The sequence below is a fragment of the Neopsephotus bourkii genome, unplaced genomic scaffold (genome assembly GCF_033783945.1).
Source record: "Neopsephotus bourkii isolate Nb327-2 ecotype Australia unplaced genomic scaffold, CSIRO-AGI_Nbou_v1 NB_272, whole genome shotgun sequence".
In the NCBI taxonomy this organism is placed as follows: domain Eukaryota; kingdom Metazoa; phylum Chordata; class Aves; order Psittaciformes; family Psittacidae; genus Neopsephotus; species Neopsephotus bourkii.
Genome location: NW_026900781.1, coordinates 1102858 through 1128620, shown reverse-complemented (window position 1 = coordinate 1128620; position 25763 = coordinate 1102858). Strand labels below are relative to the sequence as shown.

Below are 25763 nucleotides of genomic sequence, written 5' to 3'. Positions count from 1 at the left end.
ACTCAGCTTTCTCCATTTTCTCTCCAAATTCCTTATCTCTTGTCCTGAGCGGCACTACCCTGTCTTTATTTTTAGATATTACCTGAAATTTTGTTTTTCAGTATTGTTGGGTTTTTTTAAATGTATGCATTTTTTCTGCAGTGCAGGTTGGACATGAGGAAAACAGCTAAGAGAACATCATAATAGTAAGTTATCAGGTATTTTCCATTAATAATGTAGATAGAATTTAGAAGCTAATCCTTGCTCTAAGAATATTAAGCTTACAGTTTCCATAGTTTGGAAAGTTACCTGTGAACTTCCGACGTTCATCTTCTGAACTATGCTCAGTTAGACACTGACGTGTAGAACATATCAAGTTTCCAGCAAAACATGAACAGACATTACAATCTATATTAAAGGACGTTCCATGGCCTTAAAATAAAAGAAAGTAAATGCATGCAATTAATAAAAATATACTCATATGTATTACATTTTTATTGTTAACTGTTCATGAGATTTCCCTTATTCAGTTTATTTTACCCCTGTGATTTCTTTTTTTTCTTTTATTTCAAGTTTTACTTTATTCATTTAAAGTTTGTTCTCAGGTGGTTTTGATTAAAGAAGGAAGCACTTTATCCTTTCAAAGCTTGTGTAAGTTAGGTTTTCTCTTCCTTTTTCAAGAGCAATTTAAAGCTGCAAAAAGTAATACACTCAGAAAACGAAGTGCTAGATAAATTCTGGCTAGCAAGCTCCGTATTTTTTAAAAGGTAAAGCTTTAATAAGGATGCATTCTTCTCCTAAATTAACTTTATATAAGACTGCTAAACTTTCAACCATAGTCTCATACATAATGCATGGTAGTGCTCATTTCTTTCCTTTGTGTGTACTTTTTGTCAAGAGCTGAAGACTGCCAATGCTTCATTCCAGCCTTCATTGTTTTGCAATATCCATTAAAGCCTTAATTTCAGCCTCAACAAGCAGTACAAGTTATAATGCAGCTTTGTCCAAAGCAGGGAACGAGAAAGATTGTAGCAAAGCTGAACAGAAACCCAGATCTAGATTCAGCTCAAAACACACACAGATACAGAGAGGTCTATGTTCACCCACTAGCTTTTGGAAATGAGTTCTTAATAATGCAACTTATACCACCAGAGCTGCTTTTCAAGGATGGAGCAGTCTGCCCAATTTTTGCTTTTTGTAAGTTAGTAACTTTTGCATACATGACTCAAAGATTCAAACTGTAAACTTTGGAAACATTTATTCAGTTTAGCCATTCCAGTTTGGTTTTGTGAACTGTCCATATGACTGCCCTTCATGTAAAATCATTCATGTTGGTGACAGCTGACTGATCCATAACCGAATCAGTTATTAAAGACTACCAACAAACACACAGCTCTTCAAGGAAATAGAAGAGTAGCTGTGCCTTACAAAATAAGGCAATTCTCTTTAATCTCTTTTAAAAGGGTTGAGATTAAAGATTAGAATATTTGAGAAATATTGTAGGGGCACAAGGATAATCCTCAGCACAGTCTCTGGACATCCAATGCTATTAAAAATAGACTAAGAGTACTTGCGAAGTTGGAACTGAGGAAATGGGCAACCATTTATAGTTAGTTACACTATGCTAAAAGCTCAAAACAGCATGCTTAAAGCAGATCTATTTGGTTTATTGTTGTTGCTTCATCCCTGGTGCCTACTGGCTCCTCCCAGAACTTTTTCCATCCTCAGTCCCTAGAGCTCCCACCAGCCAAGTTCTACCAGAAAGGAAGCTACCTATTACCAAGTACCATAAAATGCAGTGGATGTGAGGTGAGTCGGTGACCTTCTGGTTAAAAAATGCTGCAATAGGAACACTCTTCACACAGGACTTATATTGGTTGAGATATAGTTCAGTATTGATTTAAATAATGGAACTCTCCATTAGATTTAAACAAATACTACGTATAGGAATGCAAACATTAACTTTCCTATTTTCTGACACTCTTCATTCAGATCTTCTAGGTCTTTACATGTACCTCAAAATTCATGAAGTTCTAATACTTACTTTTTCTCTGTCCTCCAACAATGCATGATTTTTGGAGGTCAACACAACGCATTTCCATGCAGTTTTCTAGCAACCCACTGTGTCCACATGTGCAAATCTTGTAACAACCAACATCACCAGCTGAGGATGGAACCTGAATAAGTGTACCTTGACGGACTATAAAATCTGAGGCTTCTCCCAGTTTGCAACCTTAATAAAATGAGAAATTTTAACTTGTAAATACTGTGACAAGCACCACTACCAAAAATAACTACTGCTCTTTGACTTGTGAAAAAGCTAAGGTGTTCCTAAAGCAGCCTTATTCTTGCCCGTTAGACAAATTCACACATTTCGTAGAGGCAAGATGTAGCACAAATAGAAGATACTTGCTTGAGACAATGTTCTGAAGTACACGTAAAAATGTCACTTCTGAAAGAAAGACTGCTAATTCCAACAATTCTGAAGCAATTTCATTTTGCGCAGTTCTGTAGTAGTATGAAACATATGTGATATAACAAATACCACAGACATTTCACTCTCTCCAATGCAGAATGTAAATTAAAGGGTCTCACAAGCAAACCCCAGCCATTTCTGCTCTCTCATGTATTTTATTGTATCTTCCTTCCCTATTTGTACCTCTTATGTGAACACTGAAAGATGAAGAAATGAGAAAGTGAGAAAAAGCAGGAAAACCAGGTTAAATAAAAAAATAAAAAGAAAAATGGTTTTAAAAATTGCAAGGAAAAAAAATAAACGAAATAGTAGACTAAAATTACCCTAGAAGTGATGAACTGCAACAAATTCCCACAGCTCTCAACCAATAGCAAGATCGAATTCAAACATAAAAGTCATCCTCCAACCTTTGGAGGATGTAAACTGTCTCTTCAAAAGCTCTGGGTGAGCTTGTTTTCAAATCACTTTGAATGACTTTTTCAGCAAGTGAAGACAATACAACCTCTATAGCAATAATGCTTTTTCTAATAAAGATGTTATGTTTCAATGGGCAATAAAAACAGAAATCCATTGAGAAATGAAAAGGGCAAATAGGTAGGCTACAGCTTTTGAAAACACTTGGTAATTGTGATTAACAGTTTCCTTGAGTTATTAGCAATTAACTTTCAAACTTTCAAGAAAAAGGTAGGTAACAAGTTTACCAGCAAAACTCAGGTAAATAGAAATCCAAAACCCCTTACCTGGCACACACAAGTACGGAAGACACAGTTCTCCAGACTGACATCCTTTTCTATTTACTTCACATAACTGATTAGCTGCACATGGATTCGGATTACATGGATGTGTAACGTCTTCTACAATGTTACCTAAAGAACTTGGGCCTGAAAAGAGAGTATTACAGCATCTATATGGGCTTAAATGAGGTTTATTTTTCTTCAGTAAAGCATGGCATTTCTAATACTCAGTAAAATAGCATTTTTAACAATCCTGTCACATATTTTTTTACCACTACCAAAACAACCTTGCCCAATACAAGAAGGAAGAAATGTAATGACAATTAGAATCTTCTCTACTATTTTAAAAGAAATAACAATTACTAAAAGCAATTGCAAGCATTCAAAGTATCTTTGTTTCTCATTTTGTTTCATAGGTATGTTGATACTTACTCAAGTATGTATCCAATGGGATACAGTTCTCCAGGTCATCTGTTGGAGATAAGAGCTCACAAATACTTTCAGCTGAGTGGCCTTCAGGGAATTTATTATGATCTCCACATTTCTTCAGTATTTCCACACAATCTGATCTTCAGATAAATAAACAGAACTTCATGAACTCTACTCGAATCCACAACTTTCTCCTTCTGCCTTACAAAGAGTGTTTATATATATATGTATATGCTACATTCTACATACATTGGGAGGAACACATTTGTTACACAGAGACAGGAACTATTGCTTATGCTACTTCTACTTCGGGCTTGGTGATCTTTATTATCTATGGCATTGTATGTATGCATCTTTCAAGACCAAGCATTTCCTTGATTTACTGATGTCTAATATGGGTTGAAATCTATCTCCGTACTATTAACTGGCTTTTCTCTACCCAATCACTTACTTTCAAAATTTATTTAAAAGAATCAAAAAAACCAAACTTTTTTTTTTTTTCCCAGACCTTTCTGTCAACTGAGAATCATCAGTAGGGTCCAAACGCCAAAATAGGAAAGGTTTTATAGACACCAAAGAGAGCCAAAATCCCACCAACAATAAATCAACTTTACAATGGAAGAATATACATCCATCTCGTTAACTGGCAATCATCTTCCATTTACAGTGATGGATTCAAGCAATGGCAACTAAGCAAGCTCATACTCCTGTGTTTGCCTCACCATGTTTTCCTAACGTAAGTCAAACACAGTCCTAAAGCTGCTTTTTACTTCACATTAATATTCTTAGCAGAATCTCTAAACTTTCCTCCCTCCACCCCCCAGTACTTACTTGCAGATAATACTCCCTCTGGATTTGCTGTGGCAAGGTTTAATCTGCAGTGAGCAGGCGATTGCCTTCCACATTTCTGGTTGGCATTTTTTAATATCAAGCACAGGAATATTTATAAATGGCATCTTAATACTCCCTTTTTCCCATAGCTTCATGTCATTCATGGCTCCCTGGTCTGACTGAGTATTGCAGCTCCTAAAAAGTTCTGTTGGTCTTAAAAGAAGAAGTTAGGATATGGCATGTATATATGAAAAAGAAAAGACCACACATTCTACCTTTCAGCATACGAATTCTGGAACCTTTATACAGATTGCTTTTTGTGGCGTAAAGGAAATGAATTCCTTCCACATTCAAGTAAGATCAAAATCAACTTGAATTCTGTCTTTAAGGAAAATAAGCTCTTTAAAAATCAAGGCTGAAACTCACTTCTCACCATACCTCTTAAATCAAGTATCACTTAAATTTTTCTTACCTGAAGAAAGTTGCTTTAAAAGCAAATATCTTACATATACTGAATATCTGTGCAAATGTCTCCTCGTGAATCACTAATGCAAGGTGGTTTACCGTTCATATCTGCCCAGGCTGCATCTATCAGATGTGTGATCTGTGATTCTACCACTCATATAACACTCATGTCACTGTGTACTATTTCAAACAGAAGCCAGAAATCTTTTTTAAACTCAAACTATTTGATTTGTAACCTTGTAATTACTAATTCAGATACCACTTTTAAATCATCCATTTTACCCTATAGAGTATAAAGCCACAGAAATAGCTATGAAAGAAAAGGAATTTTGACAGAGTTACATGTAAATTTAACAAGCATTTTAACCTTATTTATAATACACAACATTCCACCAATCGTGGCTTACTTGTCTATACAGTAAGATAGAAATATGCTGCTAATACTTTATGACATTTTACAAGTTCATGGGTTGGCTTTTATTCTTGTAAGTTTTGTTATGTCTGTTGTTAAGTACATTTCCAAAAGTTTATTCTAAAGAAGAGCTATTTATTTTTCAAAGTATTTAAAGAAAATAAATAAATTTGCAGAAAGACAGCTACAAATGATCTTAAAACAGGCCTGAAAAACATTTTATTTAATTTTTAAAATCAAAGCACAGGTATTCCTTTATAAAATATTCAGTGTCTCTCTCCTACCTGTTATTAAAATTAGTGCAGTAAGTAAGATTTCTACAGCCCAGCTGACAAGGTTCTCGTACATCTGCTAAACAGGTCAACATGGAAACTTCAACTGCATTATACTCACAAAAACGATCAAATTCTTGCCAGCTCTGTGAATTGCCCCAGCTCGTGCTATAAAGTTTAGTGCAGAGCTCTCTGGGGAAAAAAAAAAACAACAAACAAAAACAAGTGAAGAAAATAAAATTAGAAGAACAGCAGCCATTCAGATACAGCAAAGCCCATTGTTTCTTAGCTGATGGCAACAGCCTGTGCTCAGTGTAGAACACTGTGTTAGCGCCCACAAACTCTGGAAGAGAATAGGACTCTATTTCATCTATAAAGCAAGATTCGGGCAAAGATCTGGTACAAGACAAATTCTGAATCATTTTCACAACTGGAAATGAGGGTAGGGAGATACTGACCTACATGTGGAAGAATTTGCCTTAGAACAGCAATGGAGCTTAGCTCCATCAAGGCCTGTTGAAGGTGGAGGGTGCACAGTGACTCCTGGGTGAACAGATCTTGAACTTTCAAGAAAACATTGCCAAAGAGGATCCTGAGGGAGAGGCATTGTCTTACAGCCTTCTATAAGTCCATCAACAATTTCAAGCTCTGTTTTCATTGACATTAGAATTCTTTTACAAGCAGTCTGACACGTATAGTCTTCTGCTCTATCACAGCAATACAAACCTATTAAAAAAATTAAAACTAGTTAATGATTGAGCACATAATAACAATCAAGATGCATGATATAACAGCCCTCAGATTAAGAAAGAAAAAATGTTATTAGGAGGTTCCCCCCCAACTAATCTCAAATAATGTTGCTTCTTTTAAATGCAAAGAGAATCAACTCTGGAAAAAAACAGCACCAATATGTAGAATTAAAATAAATTATGTATCAGTAATGCACCTACAACCAAAAGTTACCATTATTTAAATTCATATAATTGCAATTACAAAACAGAAATACATTAATACAATTTATACAACAGACTAATATAGTAACACATTTTATATAAAAAGTATATACAATTCTCAAACATTTTCAGTATTTTTCATAACTTTAAGTACAGAAGGATTTTTTATACTCACTGTCTGTAGGATTTCTCATTGGGTATGACTGTGTATAGTTGTTCACACAATGTATAAGCTGAGGGCTAATAGATGCACAGTAATTTTCAACTGCTTTAATTTGTGAGGGACCGGGAGAAGAGTCTGTCCGAAAAATTGCTTGACAATATTCCCGACAGTTTGTATGATGACCTGCGTAACTGCAACAGACTGACCCCACTGGGGAAACAAACAACAGAAAAATCTTATGGGTTCCTACACAGAGAAATGAAGAAACAAGCATGTCTGTATCACACACAATGATTAAGGTATTGTAACCTCTGTCTACAGAACAACTGGAAATATCTGTAACTAGCCGAATTACATTTGTTTGGCTGGAGAAAAAAGTCCCTAATGTCGTCTTGAACTCAAGTTCACTGATTTCATTTTACATAGCCAGACAACAGGCAACAAAACACTTGCAAGACTTCATCTACGCACTTAACACTCATTAAATAAATGAAGCAGAAGGAGAAAATGAGCTTCTAAGCAACCATCGAAATAGGACAGAAAAAAACCAAATACAGATACACAAAAACGGATATAAATTGTACGAACAGCCCAATCCCCTTATCACTTGGAGCAAGGAAAGTTATGCATGTTCTTCTATGGAACTGAATCCATATGATTTCCCACATTTTAGAGAAAAAAAAGGATAGAACGATATAAAAGAAAAACAAGAAGACAAACTATTCATTACATACTTACTTTCATTTCTGTTAATACAACTAAAGAGAGCATTCTGAAATCAAAACAAAAACAGTGTTATAAGCCAGAAAACTTCAGATAAATATTTAAGTATCCAGTTACTTCTTAGAATGAGCTAATACCTTTGTTATTATTTGTTCAAATTAGATTGGATTAAAACAAAAACACTATATAAAACCACTGAAAGTAGGAAATTAGAAGATCAGGGGCCATCTGAGTTTTTTGTGCACTTGCAGTAAAATAGTTAAATATTCAAGCCAAGCGTATAAGACTTTCCTGGAGTAACTTATAAACAGCATGCTATAACAGACTGTCTCAAAATGTTACTTTTTTAATGGCAACAATTCCAAAGATTCCATATGGGGGAAAAAAATCCCAAACACTTGACAGCTGAACACATACAAATAGAAAATTTCTACAAACTAACTCAACAACAATGTATCTTAAAAGCCAAAAGATGCTATCAAGTCCTTCAGATTGCAGCCAAAAAGTACAGTTGGGGGATAGCCAACACGTTCAATGACAGAAGAAGGGAAATACACACACCTGCTGTTTCATTTCAAAGGACTCTACTCCCCAGAGTAATCAACATAGTTTGGCTGGAAGGGACCTTCAAAGGTCATCTAGTCCAACCCTCTGCAATAAGCAGGGACATCCTCATCTAGATCAGGTTGCCAGGACCACATTCTGCTTGGCCTAGAATGTCTCCAGGGATGGCACACCTACCACCTCTCTGGGCAACCCGTTCCAGGTTTCAACACTGATCCAGTGTTTTGTCACACTCATTAGAAAAAAATTATTCTTCGTATAGCCTGAACCTACACTTTTTTACTTTAAAACTATTGCTCTTTGTTCTATCGCAACAGGTGCTACTAAAAAGCCTTTCCCCATCTTTCTTACAAGTCCCCTTTAAATACTGAAAGCCACGATAAGGTCTCCTGGAGCCTTATTGTGTTGAGCTGAACCACCCCAACTCTCTCAGCCTGTCACCAGAGGGGAGACAAACAAAAAAATCCAGACCAAAACCCAACAGATACTACATATATGCTTTCTGGTACTCAAGATGATGAAGTCAATGAGGTTGAAATTCAAATGCAGCTGCCAATTATTAAAGCTTTTTTAAATTATATGACTGGGGAAGGGGGTGGGGAGGAGAATCTGAAGTCCCTGCACGCCTGACCTCCACACTTGTCAGAACACCAGATTATAACAAGTGATCAAATACTTTAACATTGTGACAAAACACAATCCCCATCTTCATGAAGTTTCTGATCTCCTTCATTTCCCCTATCCCCATCATTAAGCAAATACGTATTTTACACAGCATCTAGGAAGCAAACAGAAACACCATCATACTGATTCACAAACATAATGCGGGATTAAAACCTTGCTTCACTACAGCAAAGTATCAGATGTGCTACAACCTCTGAATGAGAAAAAGGAGAGATCTCAAAATGCAGACCTAACATAAGCTCAGTAGTTCACAAGATTCTTCATCTGTGTTAGTTACTGGTATTTACTGCATTGCAGGGAGATGGGTATACACAAGAATCTTTGTGGTATTCTTCTGAAAATGCATGCTGCTGCAAACAGATGGAAGTGTTACATTTTTTAAGTGAAAGTAGAAATGTGTTAGGGATCATCTTGATGGTTTTATTTTTCCTTTTGTCTTAGAGATTGTTTAGCCTCAGGCATTTGTTTTTCAATTCACATTCTCTACTTGCTTTCTTCTCAGAGATCATGTAAGTCAATCTGTTCTGGCAGTATCTTTATTTTCCACCCTACAGTCTGGGTAGGACTACAGAGAAAAGCAAAGTAAATATCAAAGAGATCAAATCTCTCAGTGGCTAGCTCATAAAAATACCAGTAACTACAACATCTGAATTCTGAGGCTTTCTTTTTGAGCAACTTGGTTGTGTTTGGTTGTGCTGAACAGGGAAGGGTGAATACAGAACATCTCTCTCTTCACAGAGCAGAACAAACAGGCAGCCTCATTTCTACTAGACAACTTTGGTACATAACCTACCCCTTCCTTTACCTGCTCACCATCAGACATCTCAAATCCTGTCACTTGAATCAGTACACATTATAGAGGCCCAATTTCTTATTTATTGAAGTGCAACTCATATATTCCACTGGATAACTGGAGAATTCCACAATCCCATTTTTACTTTATTATTTTTTTACTTCATTACTTTTTTCCTCATGAAAGTTTTGTAAATACCCAAATAAAACCACGATTTTTTAAAATGCTGTTTTTCATTTTCATAGCTATCTTCATCCTCTTTTCTGTTATTCATTTAAGAGTGAGCACGTCAGAATCAGATCAGACCAGTTCTCCCTACGTGAACTGCCAATCAAATGAATTTGCATTCCTGCATAGGCAGTTCTAATAAATATCTGAAGAACCAAAAGAATTATTTACTGTACCAAAAGATGGAAGACTCACATTTTTAACTTAGACTTTAAAATCCCCAAGCCTTGATGTTTCAGTTTATATCACACCATTAATGATTTTATGTTATGCTGTAATTTAAATCAAAAGTTCCAACTTGCCAATTACTCTTTACATCATGTAAATCATAGTGCTATAATCCTGTTTTAAACAGTCTCACAATTATATCTTTTGGATAATATCTTTTGGATTGTGAAGTATGTTAACAGTCAAACACAAGTTTTAAAATAGGACAGTCCCAATGCTGTAGTAAGCAGCATCACTTTCTTCTATTTATAGTCAGAAATGAATTTAAACCATGGGTAACCCATAGCAGATGTGGCACTGAAAAATGAGCCTATGAGAATAAACACAAATCTAAATTGAAAATATAAGTTAATTTCCCATGAACACCAGCTATGTATGATGTTACTGATCATGAATAAAAGCACAGGTCTAGTGAGAACACCTCATACAAAAATTCGAAAGTCTGTCTTACATAAAACTATGCCCAAAACCTCACAAATTCAGATATTTTCATTCTTCCAGTATCATCTACCAAATTTTAGATCTTTACTCCCAAGAGCACAGATACCGCATAATTTCTCCGAGAGTGAGAATGAATTTGCAGCAACATTCCTAATCCAAGCAGGAAGTTTGAATCTGATTCAGTTCAGATTTTCCCTCTTTACTACCCACCAAGCAAATCCTGTCACTCATTCATCTATGCAACAATGATGAGAGACAAGAGAATTTACAGGAAAAGAACATGCAGACAGAGCCACCATCCTACATTCATAAAGAGATTTCTACTGGTGCCTAAAGGCTTAGGTAGTTTTTATAGCACCACATATTCTTCTCTATGGATGCCAGAAAATGCTAATCAGAAAGTCACTGTTTCAACATGGCCAGCTGGTTTCTTTGGGACCTTCCATGTACAAAAAAAGAAAGAACTATCAAATAGTAATTATCATATACAACACCACTCTGATTCAAAACACTGTCCTCAGAAGCTGCTGAAATTAGACTTCTCCACAGCCACTCTGGTGACATAAAAACCAGCCAGGTAGAAGGCAACACTAACTTTATTAATTCATGCACTGAGACAGCAGAGGCTCCTGAAAAAGCTGAAGTCTGTCCATCAGGGTTATATTTAAGTACTTGACCATTCTGTTAGTACAAACAATACTTAGAATCATGATGTAATGCTGCTATAAATTCAGCTAAAAATTCTTATATTACTTAAAACTTGAATGTTACAAAAAAGTTATTAAAAAGCAGTTCAGGGATAACAGTGTCACTGGCTCTGTTAGCTCAGATCACAGTTTATAACTATGCATGAAACAGAAAAGAATATTGAGAAAATTATGTCTACCAGCATTTCCCCTCTATAGATGGGCTCAAGTTGAGACAAAATTATCTTGTATTATAGCAAATTTACACACCAATTTTATACAGGCAGAATGCTCTAACCAGACAATAAATTTTCAACTTTCTGTACTTTGAAACTATAGTTCCAGAGATTGCTGAGTCTTGTGTTTCTGTTAAGAGGAGGTGGTCTTCTTGTTTCCACCTTTTTTCAATTCTTCTCTCCCTGTTCCTAGTTGTATAGTCTTGTGTATGCCTTTACATGAGCTCTGGCACTGAGCATCTTCTCATGACCTGATTTTTTTCAATAACCCTGCTGAAAATTCCTCCTAGGAATTTAAATCAGCATATAGTACTAAGTTTGAATAGAACAGGACAGGACAGAACAGAACAGAAAGAACAGGACAGAAATGAAACAGAACAGAGCAATCTTTTAGATATTGTCTGGCTAGCAGTGGGAGGGACTGTGGGCGGAAAAAGGGCAGCTGCAGGAAGGAACAGGAAGAACTTCAGCTGAACTAAGCTGTTGAAGCAACTCCCTGTATTTTGTGAAATGGTAGTACCTGCAGCCACCACAGAATACAGTGCTAGTCAGGGTGCTGACTTTGCTCTGTAAATCTGTAGGTCTGGATAATTGTTCAGTTTCCCAGAAAGTATGTGGGGAGTGTAGCTAAACAGAGATGAGAGAATCTTAGACATTTGCTCATAAATAAAGCTCATAAAAGCATTAACCAGTCAGTCTGATATGAATTATTAACCATAACTTCATTACAGAACACAGGGTTAATGCCCATCTCTACTGAAGTAGCACTCATGTTTAAGAAATCAGCAGCTTTTCTGCCCACTCAAGCTTACCTTATGAATCTGCTAGGGAACTGGCAGAACAGAAAGACAAAGAAAACAAAGCAAAACATGAAACAGTGATATAGCTAAGAAAAACTGAAACAAACCAAAACACACACACACAAAAACACCAGAAGAGCAAAAAGCGCATTCTCTTTAAAGGAAGAACTAAGTCATCAAGATCTGGAAAAATGAGAGTAAAGAGGCAATACGGTGTACCTACACAGAATCTGATACTCCATTTTTAAACTTGTGAATAAAATATTAAGTGAACAAAGATGGCAATATTGAAATCTATAAAACACTGATTTTATTTGTGCATTATTCTCATCTTTCAGACTTCTCTTTTTTAAAAACCAAATGTTGCCGAAACTGATTAGAGACAGTGGTACTACAAGAAGAGGGAATGGAAAGTGGCAGGCAGACACAGGCAACAGAACCATGTATGCCTTAAAGAAAACTGTCTCGAAGGTCTTTGGTGTTACGGAAATTGAAACAGGCAGGTGAAATTTATCCAGCAGAGTACACTGTCCAGTTTTCCTCACCAGAAGTTTCTTGAAGAAAGATTTTAGCCAGTACTGCAGGACCTAACTGGTTTCGCTCTTTTTGGAGCTCATCAGCTGCAGGTAACGGCTCAAAAACCAAAATGCATGCACATAAATACAAATAAAGCAGAACATTTTGCTAAAGGAGCAAGTCTTCAGCATTATAAGGCTTGTTTTTAAATTATAAGCATTTTTTTCCTAAATGGCTGCCACTTCTGCCATCAATGAAAAGCAACGGAAGCTGTTTTCACACCAGAAATAAAGAGTATTTTGCTAAAAATCAAAGATTGTTTTCCTCCCTAAAAACTATCATGGTATTTGTATTCTACTAACTTTGGCAGAAAAATAAGTTTAGTACTGTCACCCTTGGCAACCTAACCACATTAAATATTTGAATACAGATCCTATCCATCTTAATTTAGAAGTATTACCACAGTTAACAAATACATTAGGATATAAAATGCTTCACTCTACGCAATGAAAGTCCTGTTAATCTCTCCTTGACTTCACAGAATCATAGAATACTTAGGGTTGGAAAGGACCTTAAGATCATCTAGTTCCAACCTCCCTGCCATGGGCAGGGACACCTCACACTAGATTTCATTTAATCTTTAAATTTGTCAGCAGAAGGTAAAGTCAGAAGGTAACACACTAAGGTTTAGTGGGGTCAGACGACGTTTCAAATAAGAGTGGATATCTGTTAAGGATTTTAAAAACTTGCAGTAATTAACAACTGAAATTGTTGTTTAATTGAGGCCAAAACTATCCTCAGTTACATAAACCAGAAAAGAAGTGGTAATACTTGCACAGTAAGGTAGAACAAAATTACTGCAACTTCAATTTTGGCAAGACCATTGAGTTCCCTCAGGCTTCTCTGAATAGTAGAGAATAGGGACAAAAAACACCACTGGATAAGATGCCAATAATATTAGCTACAATGTGTAGTACATGGTCAGAGTCCACCCTAAATTCATTAAGTACTAGTATTTCTAGATGCCACGTACAGCCATGTTCCTTAGGCGTTAATTAAAACTGTTTTGTAAACTTTTCCTAAACAGAATCTTGAGTTATAGTCTACTGTCTCTGAGTAATCCACACAACTAGACGGGAGCTAAAAGCTGCTGACCACATTTTTCAAAAGGGGTAATTAGTAGCCAGCATTCACTAAAACCTCAGCATAAAGCATGAGCGTATGACCCTAGAAGATAAAGCCAATACTGAAGCACAGTGAATATTTTTCTGAATCCCTTCTACAGCACTTTAAGCTGCAGGCACTGCAGTTGAAGTTTTGGTATGTAAAAACTGTAAGAAAACAAAGTCAGATTAAGCTAATCAGTGCTCAAATCTGTGAGAGCAAAAATACCTGTAAGCAGTCCAGGGACATCAAAAGTGTTTCCTGCTGTGTGTCAAAACCAGTTTTCAGCGCGGAAGCTAAGTAACTGGCACCATTTCCAATTATACTTTGACCACATGGCAGATGTTACTAGTGCTCAGCTGTAGCAAAGCTCTCAATATCAATTAACCAGAGAAGTCTGAATGTCTTATTCAATACACAAGGTAAGAACTGGAGTTCTTAATGTGCAAAGAGGTACACAGTGTAGAAACTGATGAGCTGTAATCTAATGGAAATCTTAGTACTATCCTTTCCATGCACAGAAGAAAGAATAGTGATGTTTCAGTAATAAAGCATTTACAACTTATATTAAGCTTTATAAACTATTCTCAGTTACCCCTCCGAGCATGTATTCCATGCAGTCTTTTAACAAAAAACGAACCTCAACTTTATACCAAACTTAAAAATAAGTAAATCCTACGTACAATCCACACAGTCTCCACTTCTTTTTTCTTCCTTCCTTGACTATTACCTACCTTCTTTTTTACAGGAAGATGAATAGGATAGCAGAAAGCTGAAAGAAGTAGGGAAAGATACAAGTTGAGATGCATAGAAGTAGAGAAAAAAAATTAGGATGACAAAATGAGTACCTGAGAAGCAGAAGACAGGAAAAAGCACTACCAGAATAAAAATATTTCAAAAGAAGGCAAGTGGAGTACATTTCAGTAACACTCAAAACCACTGAGCTAGTTGTGTTGTTTCTGTATGCAGTGCTATTTGAAGATAAAGACTATTTAACACAACACACAATCTTCAATGCAGTGATCAAAAATGAATGGGTTATTACAACATGATTAATTTCTAAAAATGTGTAAAATCTCTAAATTAGAAGCATCAAACTTCATAAATTTATAGTAAAAGTAATGCAGAAACATATGATGAGCAGAAAAAGCACCCTCAATTAACCTTGTGAAAACCTGGCACATCAATGCTAAGTGATTTTGCTACCCGACAAACCCGAGACTCCGCTTAGCAACTTCAAACTTTGTGAAACCTCCTGATTGGAGTTTGTTTTTTTTTCACCGCCCTGAACACTAGGCCCTACCCTTGAAGGCTTACCTTTTTCTTCATGCTCACTAGCCTAGTGGGAAGCTGAAGGGTAACTCGTGAAATTGCTTCCCCAGTCTCAAGAGATTAAAGAAAAATACTATGCACAGTACAGTCAAATACTGTATGAAGCTTGTGAAAATTCTCTGGGAAATCCTTAGATAAGTATACTAAGCAAGCTATGAAAGTTGGTAAGCTACTAAGAATATTTACAAAATGGGAATTATACTTTTATATTCTTGATTCATCTAATTTTTACTTGTATGTCATGTACTTATATATTCAAGATCTCAGTAACAGAGCTGATGAACAAGGGCTGTAATCTATATTGTAAACTAATTCTCAAATTGGATCCTCATTTTTAGTAAATGAGGTGTGAATTCTTAAACCCGAAGGCAAACACAGTAAGTATGATATTGCATTTATGTGATTCACAGGCTGGTTTTGATCTTATGTCACCTCTTTCAGTTTTAACTAACCACTCCCTCCCCAGTTACTCAGTTTTTTCTCCAGCCAACCCAACTGAATACAAGGTATGGTACAGGTCACAGACACAGAAGCTACCTACAGACTCCCTCCAGAAGTCTTTTTTGGAATTTCATATTTATACAAAACTTCCTTGAATTTTATATAACCAATGGGTCTCTCGATAGCATTGTAAGTACTATTTTTTATGATACCTGTAAGCCTTGATACATAGGAAAACCTGTCATACAAAATTCTGTAATAACTGAAGATCTATCATGTCAGATGCTTAATTTCTATGCCTAACACCGTATCTGTATCTACTACTCCAAGATCTCATTTAAAAAGTTCTTTCCTTCTTCATCAATCAGAAGACTGATTTCCTTCTTCCATCACTTTTCTCCCTTTCTCTTTTAGTATTGGCAGAGACAGAAAAAGTGTTAAGAGTCCTGTACAGTAAGATTGCTCTTGAATAAGAGTGAAGGACTCACTTTCCAAAATTCCAGATAAAAATCAGAAAGAGAAGAATTAGTTAACATAAATGACTATCACCATTTTGCTGTCATTCTTTAATCTCTTACCTTTCCTCTCCAGTTCTCCTTCAACCCATATTGGCCAACTTCCTACAGCAGTGCAGAAATCCAGGAAAAAAGAAGGAAACAGACCAGCATAATAGAGGAGAAGCTTACAGATGTTGATAGTAGAGCATATAATAGCATGAAAGGAGACAGAACTACTGAAAATGAAAATTCATTTTTTAAGGGAACAAGCTATGGTAAATTCAACAGTGAAGCGTCTAGGAAAATACTATCTAGACTGTTTAGATAATAGAACCAAAGAAAGAGAAAACTGGAATTTAATGTTTCCTGGAAAAACAGGAAACCTGATACACTTCTGACCAAACCAAGAGAACAGAGAATTGCCCAATATCCTGAACAGTTGATCAGAATTTATGCAGGACTACCTAATTCAGGGCGAGAGGAAATAAGATGAAAGCGGGAGGAGGAATCTGACTTTTAATTAAGAAACAGATTGAAATAAAAGAAGTCCTAGTAGAACAACTTTTCTACAAACTGTGTTAAAAAAAATACAGGTAAAGGCAGATTCCTGAAAACATTCTGATGTTAACTTAAGACCAGAACAGCAACAATAACTGCAAGCACTAATAGGTTCACTGATGTTACAGAATCTATTCATTTGATATTATTTACATTAGGATAGAATACTTAATACAGGTTATTCTTTCCTGAGTTTATGTCTTTAGCTGACTCTTCCACTGTAGAAGCAGAAGGGTGCTCATATGCCAACTTCCATGAAGCGAACTTTTTTGGAATTTATGTCTTCATTTTTAAAGTTTAATTCAAATTAAGATATATGAAAGCCTAAATAAAAAGACACTATCTTTTTGCAGAAAACAATTATGCTTTTACAAAAATTGTAGAGAGGTAATTCGTATTTGGATGAGAATGAGTATATCCAGAAACATTAATAAGATGAGAGGCTTTCCCTCTTCTCAGGATACTTTTTACAGAATTCCTACACCAGTTGATTCTTACTAATATATATCCAGACACATGTACACATACCTCATATTCCTTCCTGCAGACCTTTATAACATCATTCTTTGCAGAAGCCTGAAAGACAGATAGATTTCTGTATTTGTAGCGGAAAATAATATAATCATGTTGCAAAATAAAGATGATTCTATCTTTATATTGGATGTATTATGTGATTATATATGAAAATATTATTTAATACAGTATACATTTATGTGTATTATTTAATACATTATACATTAAGTATATACTAAACATATTAAATGTGATAATCGGGATTCATGGTCTATTTACATTTTCCTTTTCAAGAACATAAAGAATCCATTCAAAACTGTAAGAAGAAAAAGCAGAAACCATGACCATTAATCACAGAATCAACTACATTGAAAAAGACCTTTAAGACAATCAAGTACAACTGTTACTGCAGGACTGCCAAGTTCACCACTAAACAATGTCACTAAAGGCCTCACCTACACTACACTAAATTAAAAAACAAAACCTCACATTTCCGCACCAAGTTAGTTGATAGCAGAAGCACACAAAGCAACTTTATTTTCATGAAAGTTTTACCACATAGAGCAAAATACAGGAAACATTTACTAAATGGGAAAACTTGAGCATAAACATCTCCCTATTTTTCGTGCTCAGTACCACTTACGTGCCTGTCGCTTCTCCTCCCTATTGCACATACAGTCCTACAGTTCCTGTTGTCAAAAAGAGCTGCAGAAATTCTCCCTTCAAACTACAGATCAGTTTCTTCTGTCAAGAACCTCTTGTTCCTTTTTCATATGACAGATGCTCAAAATTATGATGACTACTAACATTAGGTATCTTCACCTCCAGTGATTTAAAAACACCAGGATAAAAATCTGACCTTGGACCTATCATATCACCTTCCTCAAAATGCCTCCAAAAAACTCTCAAGTTTCAAGAATCAAAATTAAAACCCAAAGGTTTACCATAATCCCTAATGTTTGGCAAGTACCTATATTTTAGTTTAAATGAAAATCATATGAAATATATCCACCAGAGTCAGCTAATGTACAAAATACAGCCAAGATTCTGAGACAGCAGAGTCTGCAATAAAAAATACAGCTGAGTCTAAGAATAATGAGAAGTGATGTAACAATCATAAAATTAAATTAACAGAATTTCATAGGACACTACAGTAAGTGGAAATCTTACTTCATGTCTGGAAAACACTTAAATATTAGAATAAATCTGAAAACTTGCTAGAATTCCATTTGGGAACAGATACATGTTTCTTCTTTTCAGAAGACCAAAAGTACAGTGTGCTTACTCACTCATCTCTTTTCCACATTACTTGGTTTGTGTAGTCATCACTCATCTCCTGTCAAATATTCTAAACTATATGCTTTTGGGTGAAGGTAGCATCTTTATTTTTTTTTGCATGACAACAATGTGCAGTAGGCTGCTGGTCCAAGATTAAGATTACACAGGTAATATGCAAGATACAACACTGAACATTAAGTACATCTGTGCTCCAGGACTGAGTTACAAAGTTGATGATAAATAATTACATGCTCTTTGAATCTGAAGATGGTTTTTAGGTTACAATCCATTTTTGTGGGGGGGAGAGGATGGGGGCAAAAAGAAAAGAAAAAAAAATCACAAAATGTTTCATACATTTTTAATAAAAAGGTCATTACTAAATTTGTATGTTAAGCTTCAATTGTCACTTGACAACAGTGATGTACTGAGACTAATACCAACTTTGCTCCATTTGATGATTAAAAACCTCTGTGAAGAGGCACAAAAATGTATTTGGGGCTGTAACCACAATGTTGCATCACTAAACTGCAAAGACAGCAAGCTTAGAAACAGCTACATGCTGTCTTTTACTTGGTATTAAAGTAACAACTTTCATGTAGAGATTGTGACCAAAAAGTTTCAAGAAATTAAGTTCAGCAAAACCAAAGAAAGCTTCAGAATCTTTATTGATTCATTCAACAAATTACTGCAAAGTAAGAAACTAGAGCACATCAGCAATGATCACATGCCTACTACTTGCAGACAGGAAGTGGATTAGCTCCATTTGCCAAGTGCAGTAGTGGTAGGACAGGACTGCAGCCAGGTCACTGGCTCACATACTGGAACTTTTGTGCTGTCAAAGTTATAAATACAGTAAGATTTCATCTTATCTTCATTACTGAGTAAGTAAATGTGGCATCAGAATGTACAAAAAAGGCACAGCTAACTCTAAGGTATTTAAATTTCTTCTTCAGGCTCATCAAGTCACAGCAAGCAGCCTAGTCCTACAGCACAGCTGAAAATATATACTCCCAAGCCCCATGCCCCTGTCCCCCCCATTTTAAATTAGACTTTCATTTCAGTAAACTTAACTTCCACTTTTTTTTTTCTTTTTTTTTTTTTTTTTACCAAATATTCCCTTTAAAAACATAAATTATTTGTTTTGGGTTTAGGAATTTGGCTGCTAGCATTTCTCACCAGTAGTACTTCTGGGCAGTATATAGTCACATGTTGTAATTTTGGAGTTCCTGTGATAATTCAATTTCGATGTAAAAATTACATTAAGGCTGAAGTTCATTAACAGTAATACAGAAATTAATTCAACATGGCATCATTTGACATTAACCACAGAAAAACAGTGAGAAAGCCTTACCTGTTTACATGCTTGCCGACATTCCACAGCAATAGCTAGCTCACAGCAACCTAGACCAACCCACCCATCAGACTTCTTCAATACTCCTTTGAAAATAAGATGACAATACATGTAAGAGTAGAAAGAGAAACTATGCCATCATTTTCCCTCCCCTCCCCAAGAGACAGTTACTTTTCAAATTTGGTAATCCCGTTCTCATTCAAGAAGCCTATTTACAGATTAACTTTAATTGGAATTTATGAAGTAATTCCAAGCCAACTTTTAGCAAGAAAAGAGCTGAACTTGGCAATTATGAAGCAACTTCTATACACTGAGTTCAAACATGCTTTATGCAAACTGTTTTGTATGTTCACTGGAAGTATCAAAAGTTTGATAATATGACCTAATCTGAAATTCAAGTCTGTCTCCCACAGACACATCCTCTTCTTGGTTTCAACAGTATATTTTTCTACGAAATTTTTCAATGCAGAATATGTTTCACTTTTTCCTGTACTGGTTTTTGTTGGGATATAGTTAAATTTCTTCATAGTAGCTGGTATGGTGCTATGTTTTGGATTTGTGATGAAACAAGTGTTGATAATACACAGATGTCTTTATTACTGCTGAGCAGTGCTTATGCAGAATCAAGACTGTTCCTTGCTTCTCACATCACCCCACCAGTGAGCAGCCTCGGGATGCACAAGCTGGGAAGCAACACAGCTGGGAGAGCTGACCCAAGAGATATCCCAGACTATCAGACATCATGCTCGGTAATATAACTGGGGGTGAAGGTTGCTGGGAGCTGCTGTTGCTCATGGACTGGCTGGGCAGTGGTTGACTGGTGGCGAGCAATTGTTTTCTTTTGTGGATTTTTTGTTGTGGTGGTTTGTTTTGTTTGTTTTTTTTTTTCCCTAATATTTTTTAATTATCAACTGTCTTTATCTCAACCCATGAGTTTTCTTTCTCACTTTTACACTTCTGATTCTTTCCCCTTTCCCACTGATGGGAGAGTAAGCAAGTGGTTCTGGAGTGCTTAGCAGCCTACTGTGGTTAAACCACAACACTTCCCCTGTAGTTTGTCCCCCATAACAACATTTTCATAACCAGAATTTCCTTGAATAAAAGTTTCCCATGTCTCCATTTCTCCCCCCCACTTTATTTCACTATTCCCATTATCCTGATTTTTTAACATAAAGTTACACAGAAAAGCAAATCACTGCCCTAAGTTGTTTCACCCTCTTAATCTATTCATGAATACAGAACTTCAGATGTTTTCAAGACATCAGAAATCAAGTAAAAGAATACATGCCTGTACCTATTTCTCTTTAAATGTGGAAATAATTAAAGGGAAAGTTTAACCTATGCAGCTGCCCAGCAGCTGTGGAAAATTTGTAACACTTGTTTCTTAGGGCAGGAGGTGGAATTTTTTAGCTCAAATGAACCACTCATTTTTGTAATGAATATAAAAAAAATACTTTTAGGACATGCACATATTATACCCTTTACACAGAAACAGTAAGTATGAAGTAAAAGAATCAATCACTTAATGCTCTTAAGCCTAGTAGCAATACCTATCCAGGAAAGTCAAGCTTTAAAAAAAGTAAAGTGAAAGAGCTAGGAATGAGAACAGTGAGCTTAAATACAAATGCTAAGAAAGTGGTGGAAAAAAGTAAAAATCACTGCAAGGAACTGAAAACAATCACTAGTAGGTATTTATCATGAACAAAATTGCCTTTAAAATATACTTTGTTGGCTTTATAAAGACAGGTGGCATAGAAAGTCTCAAAAGTATGAGGCTTTCATGTCACTCTCATGGGCAAATTAAGAAAACACTAATAATAAATTTATAAAGGAACAAAATCTTTAACTAAAAATATTAGTTACATTTATTAAAATGCAAATTAAAACCTTAACGCTTGACACATGTAAGGTAGCAGGATTGCACAGAGGTTTAAGGGAGCAGAGAGGCAAAGGTGAAGAACAGCTTTTGGCTGCAGGTTGCATCCTGTTAGTCCAAAGTGTACCATCGGAGTGGTTCAGACCTTCTGGAAGTACTGCAGGCCAGTGACTTAAACTAGTTCAAAGAAACTGTGAAGGCCGTGAACAACTGAAAATTCTGCTCACCCTCTACTTCCGTAAGTGGGGTACAGAGTTATGTTTTTTAGAGATTGAGCATCTTTTTGAACGTGTTAAAGAGATGGCTGTTGTGCAAACATCAGTAGTTTGTAATCAATGTCAAAAAATGAAGAAATCGATGCATTGTTTTAAACTAATTCCAACAGCAAAAGTATGTCTACATGGAAGTCATGCACATATGCTTAAATACATATGTACAGTTAATTGCTAAATCGACTTCTCGCTATATTCTATCTTAGGCTTAAAATAATGTAGCAGTTGTTTCTGCACAACTTTCATATATGAAGCCATACAGAGACTCCTTTCAAGTAAAACAGCTATGTTCAGTAGAATATTTATTTAGTAGGAGTGATGTTTTAGGGTACAAGCAATCTAAAACCCAAAAGAAATACAACGTGCAGTACAAAACCAGGATTTCCATAAATCTCTGCTGCAATAACCAGCTATATCCAGGAGAAACACATGATAAATACAGCTGTAGAGCTTTAGGGACAATGTCACCACTGAACAGTCATCAGTGAATCACCACTGAATAATCGAACATCATATTTTGTGCAGTACAGAGCCTGTGGTTTTCAGAAACACTTTTACCAGAACCGTGCTAAAAGAATGAAACAAGCTACAAATACAGGCCAATAAGAATGCTAAGAAGTTTCAGCCATACTTAGTATCTTGTCAAGTGGCCATGTCCCCAGGTTATTTATGAGTAGCAGACAAGCTTCCTGACAAAAAACTGGTGTCATACCCTCAAAAGATTTAAACTGCAACTTTCATACAGCAACTTACAAATTAATTTTGTAGTCAAGGTAATTAAAATGTATGTTACACCTTTAGTGCACAATTAATTGAACTGAGTCCATAGTTCTGATTATTCACCAAATTAACTGACAGAAGTACAATACAGACGTATGAACTATAAAAGATCATCTAGTTGCGTAACACAGACTCTCCTCCCATGTCTCCCAGAAGTTTCCAAGTCATGTCACATTAGCAAGCTGACTTGCAACACACACACACAACTTTCTTATTACAAACTTTCACTGCAGTCTCCACGAGAATACTGAAGTCAGAAACAGAAGTAAAAAGCTGCATAAACATAAAAAATTAGAACATCATCTCTGATACATTTATTACCGTGATCCCACACAAGCAGGAGCAAAACAAAAAGATGGTAAAAGAAGAAAGTAAAACTAACTCAGCTTCTTATGTTCCAGCCCTGCATTTGTCAAGAAGGGTGCAAGAAAGCCCAAGTTAGAATTTTGTTGTCTTTTTGAAGTCTCCTACAGTCTGCTTACAGAAAATGATAAAGCCTAAAATCAGAACTTCGTTATCATTCTGAATTATAGATTGGTGGGTCCCTCAGTCATATCTTGTAAGCAGTCTCTTGAAGAGTATCATGTGTGCATGGTCATAAAGAAATTTTTAAATGAGACAGCAGCACTGCAACTCTAAAAGATATTATTGGTAAAGTAAAACAGCAAAAATACAAGACAGAAAAACTCTTTGCATACAGTGGAACACAGCTTGTCTCTGAAGCCAGGGTCGGGGGGAGTCTAAGCAGATGCCATAAAACTGTCACAGCCTCCTCTTTCCTCATTACCACTTTTTCAACCATAACATGCTAATTTCACTCTAAGTCTTTTAGTAATTACGTATGATACAATTAGTACTAGTTAAGTCCAGTTTAATCTCTTCTTGATCTCTCCTAATATAACAGTCCTCCCTTGCCATTTATGCTTTAACTTTCTAAACCCACCTGTACCAAGCAGTTTGGTTCTTGATGTGATCCTCTGCACTTCTTTCACTCTTTGTCTAGTTCTTACTATTTCCCCTTGTTACTCAGTTTTCTTTCAAATTATACTGCATCTACAGCAAAGTTGCAATAATCCAGGCTAAAGTATACTGAAACTAAACCCAACAGAAAACCTTAGAAGGAAAAGAAGCTTTGGTATTTCTTGGATGTGTAACAGAAGCACATGTGTTTAATCATACAAGCATATTAAATATTTTCTAACTAGAAAAAGAAGTATTAAAAAATGGACAGGTAACTCAGTTTATACTAAAGGAAACTAGAGACCAGTCAGTTTATAATGGAAGCATAATGAGAGTTAACCACAAAATGGTGCAGGTGGTAGAAAACATGTATATGGTGAAAAAGCAACATGATTCAATAGTAAACTAATATTTCTTACCTGGCAAAGAAGAATTTATACAACCCCACACTTCTCCCTGAAAAGTAAAATGCAAGTAAGCAAAACTAAGTCTAGAGAAGAAAAGAATTTCTAGCAGACACAAAACACCATCTTTAACATTTTTGCCCTGGGTTTTAAATATCCTACTAGAAGAATTACATCTAAACATCTTTTGAAGAAGTGCTATGAGATGTAAGTTGAGTACCACTTGCTTTGATGAGAAGGCTGCCATCAAAAGAGTATGGAATCAACAGAAGTGTTTTTGGAGGTGTGGAACATCATGTGATTACCTGGAACTTTCTAAAGTTGTAATGGATGTGTACCTAATGATCTAAAACTGTCCTCCTCTGCATGTGCAGTGGTTTCCCACTTAAGTAAGAGTCAAAGTCAGCCCAAAAGGGTAAAAAGCTGCTACTTCTACTAGTTCTGCCCCATTGATTCAGCTGACAGTTACTGTACTAACACCAGGCAATACCCTTTCTATTACGTTACTTGAAGGAATACAGACAACACAATGTCTGTAAGTAGTGCTTGAGAAAATAGACCATCTGATTAAATTTATAATCTATCTGCTTATCTGTGGAATGTCACTGTAACACCTCTCCTAAGACAGGTGGTATCTGAAAAGAGCAAATATTGTATTAGGTTGAACTCTTAACAATTTCATATCTAGATATCTTTCCCCAAAGTTTATAAATATTATCAGTTCAGTGATGTTAATTTAATATAACAATCACTGGACAGTAAACTTGCCATTTATAGAGATGGTAACTGGAAGTTAAAAAATAAAACAAAATAAAAAATCATTGTGTCAAGCATTTTCCCCCTTTCAGATACTCTCCAATCCTGTCATCTAAATATGCACTCCTCTACTATACAGATAAATTCTACACGTCCTATAAAGGAATAAAAGATACAGAAACAGTACCAAAAACACAGTCTATTTGCCACTTCAATATGTTTTCATGTCATAGGTTTTACTCCTACTCATAGTTATCTGTAACTTTCCAAGGCCTTAGAGCTGATGATTGAAAGAAACAAAACATTGAAAAAACACGCTTCTGACACACGGGAGGAAAGGATCTATAAGCAAAGACAGTCTTTCAAAGTTGCTTGTAAAATATTATTCTGTTATTCCCAGATTTACTGTTTATACATATTGCCCATTTGAGCTGAGTATATGTCTTGGGCTAGCTGGAAACAGTATTGATACTGTTTAGAAATAACAAAAGAAAAAAGCAGACCTTTCTGAGGGCAAATGTGATGAGTGATTCTAAGCTGCCAGGAGATAAAAACTTCAGAATTTACAGTCTGTGTAACAGCGCTTATCTCTTCCCCCATTAGATAATCTCTAAGACAGGGAGCAGATTACTTCATTTTTATTTTTTTTTTAGTGACACACTACAGCACATTCAGGAAACTATAATCTTACTTAACCAAATAATATCTTACTTAACCAATAAAAGCATTAATTCAGTTTGTCAGATACAGCCATAAACCATTCAGAGCAGCTATGAGGATCTCCTTGCTTTAGCCCAAACAAGACCTTATAGCTTTGTCCCACACACAAGCTGGAACACGTTACCTAGTTTCAGTCCCAGCCATCAACATCCAAATGTCAATCACCCAGCGTATTTTTTTACAACACAGGGCAGATTTTTAAGGCATTTCTTAGCTTACACAACTAGGGCACATAGAAAATTGTCAAG

At 35.8% G+C, this 25763-nt stretch overlaps 1 protein-coding gene across 3 annotated transcripts in view; it reads right to left on the bottom strand.

Annotated features, from left to right (window-relative positions):
- The window catches only part of RECK (reversion inducing cysteine rich protein with kazal motifs), a 48192-nt gene that overhangs the window by 11961 nt on the left and 10468 nt on the right, over positions 1-25763 (bottom strand). Inside the window, exons 4-16 of one of the 3 annotated variants that reach the window (XM_061346339.1) lie at positions 24055-24091; positions 19748-19833; positions 17134-17181; positions 16129-16170; positions 7453-7486; positions 6727-6924; positions 6057-6324; positions 5611-5790; positions 4450-4662; positions 3622-3758; positions 3196-3336; positions 2024-2212; positions 289-411 (exon numbers count right to left, since the gene is read on the bottom strand). In XM_061346339.1, coding sequence (XP_061202323.1) covers positions 289-411; positions 2024-2212; positions 3196-3336; positions 3622-3758; positions 4450-4662; positions 5611-5790; positions 6057-6324; positions 6727-6924; positions 7453-7486; positions 16129-16170; positions 17134-17181; positions 19748-19833; positions 24055-24091 — 1696 coding nt within the window. The remainder of the gene's footprint in view (positions 1-288; positions 412-2023; positions 2213-3195; positions 3337-3621; positions 3759-4449; positions 4663-5610; positions 5791-6056; positions 6325-6726; positions 6925-7452; positions 7487-16128; positions 16171-17133; positions 17182-19747; positions 19834-24054; positions 24092-25763) is intronic. The other 2 variants (XM_061346340.1, XM_061346341.1) reach the window with 2 other exon arrangements.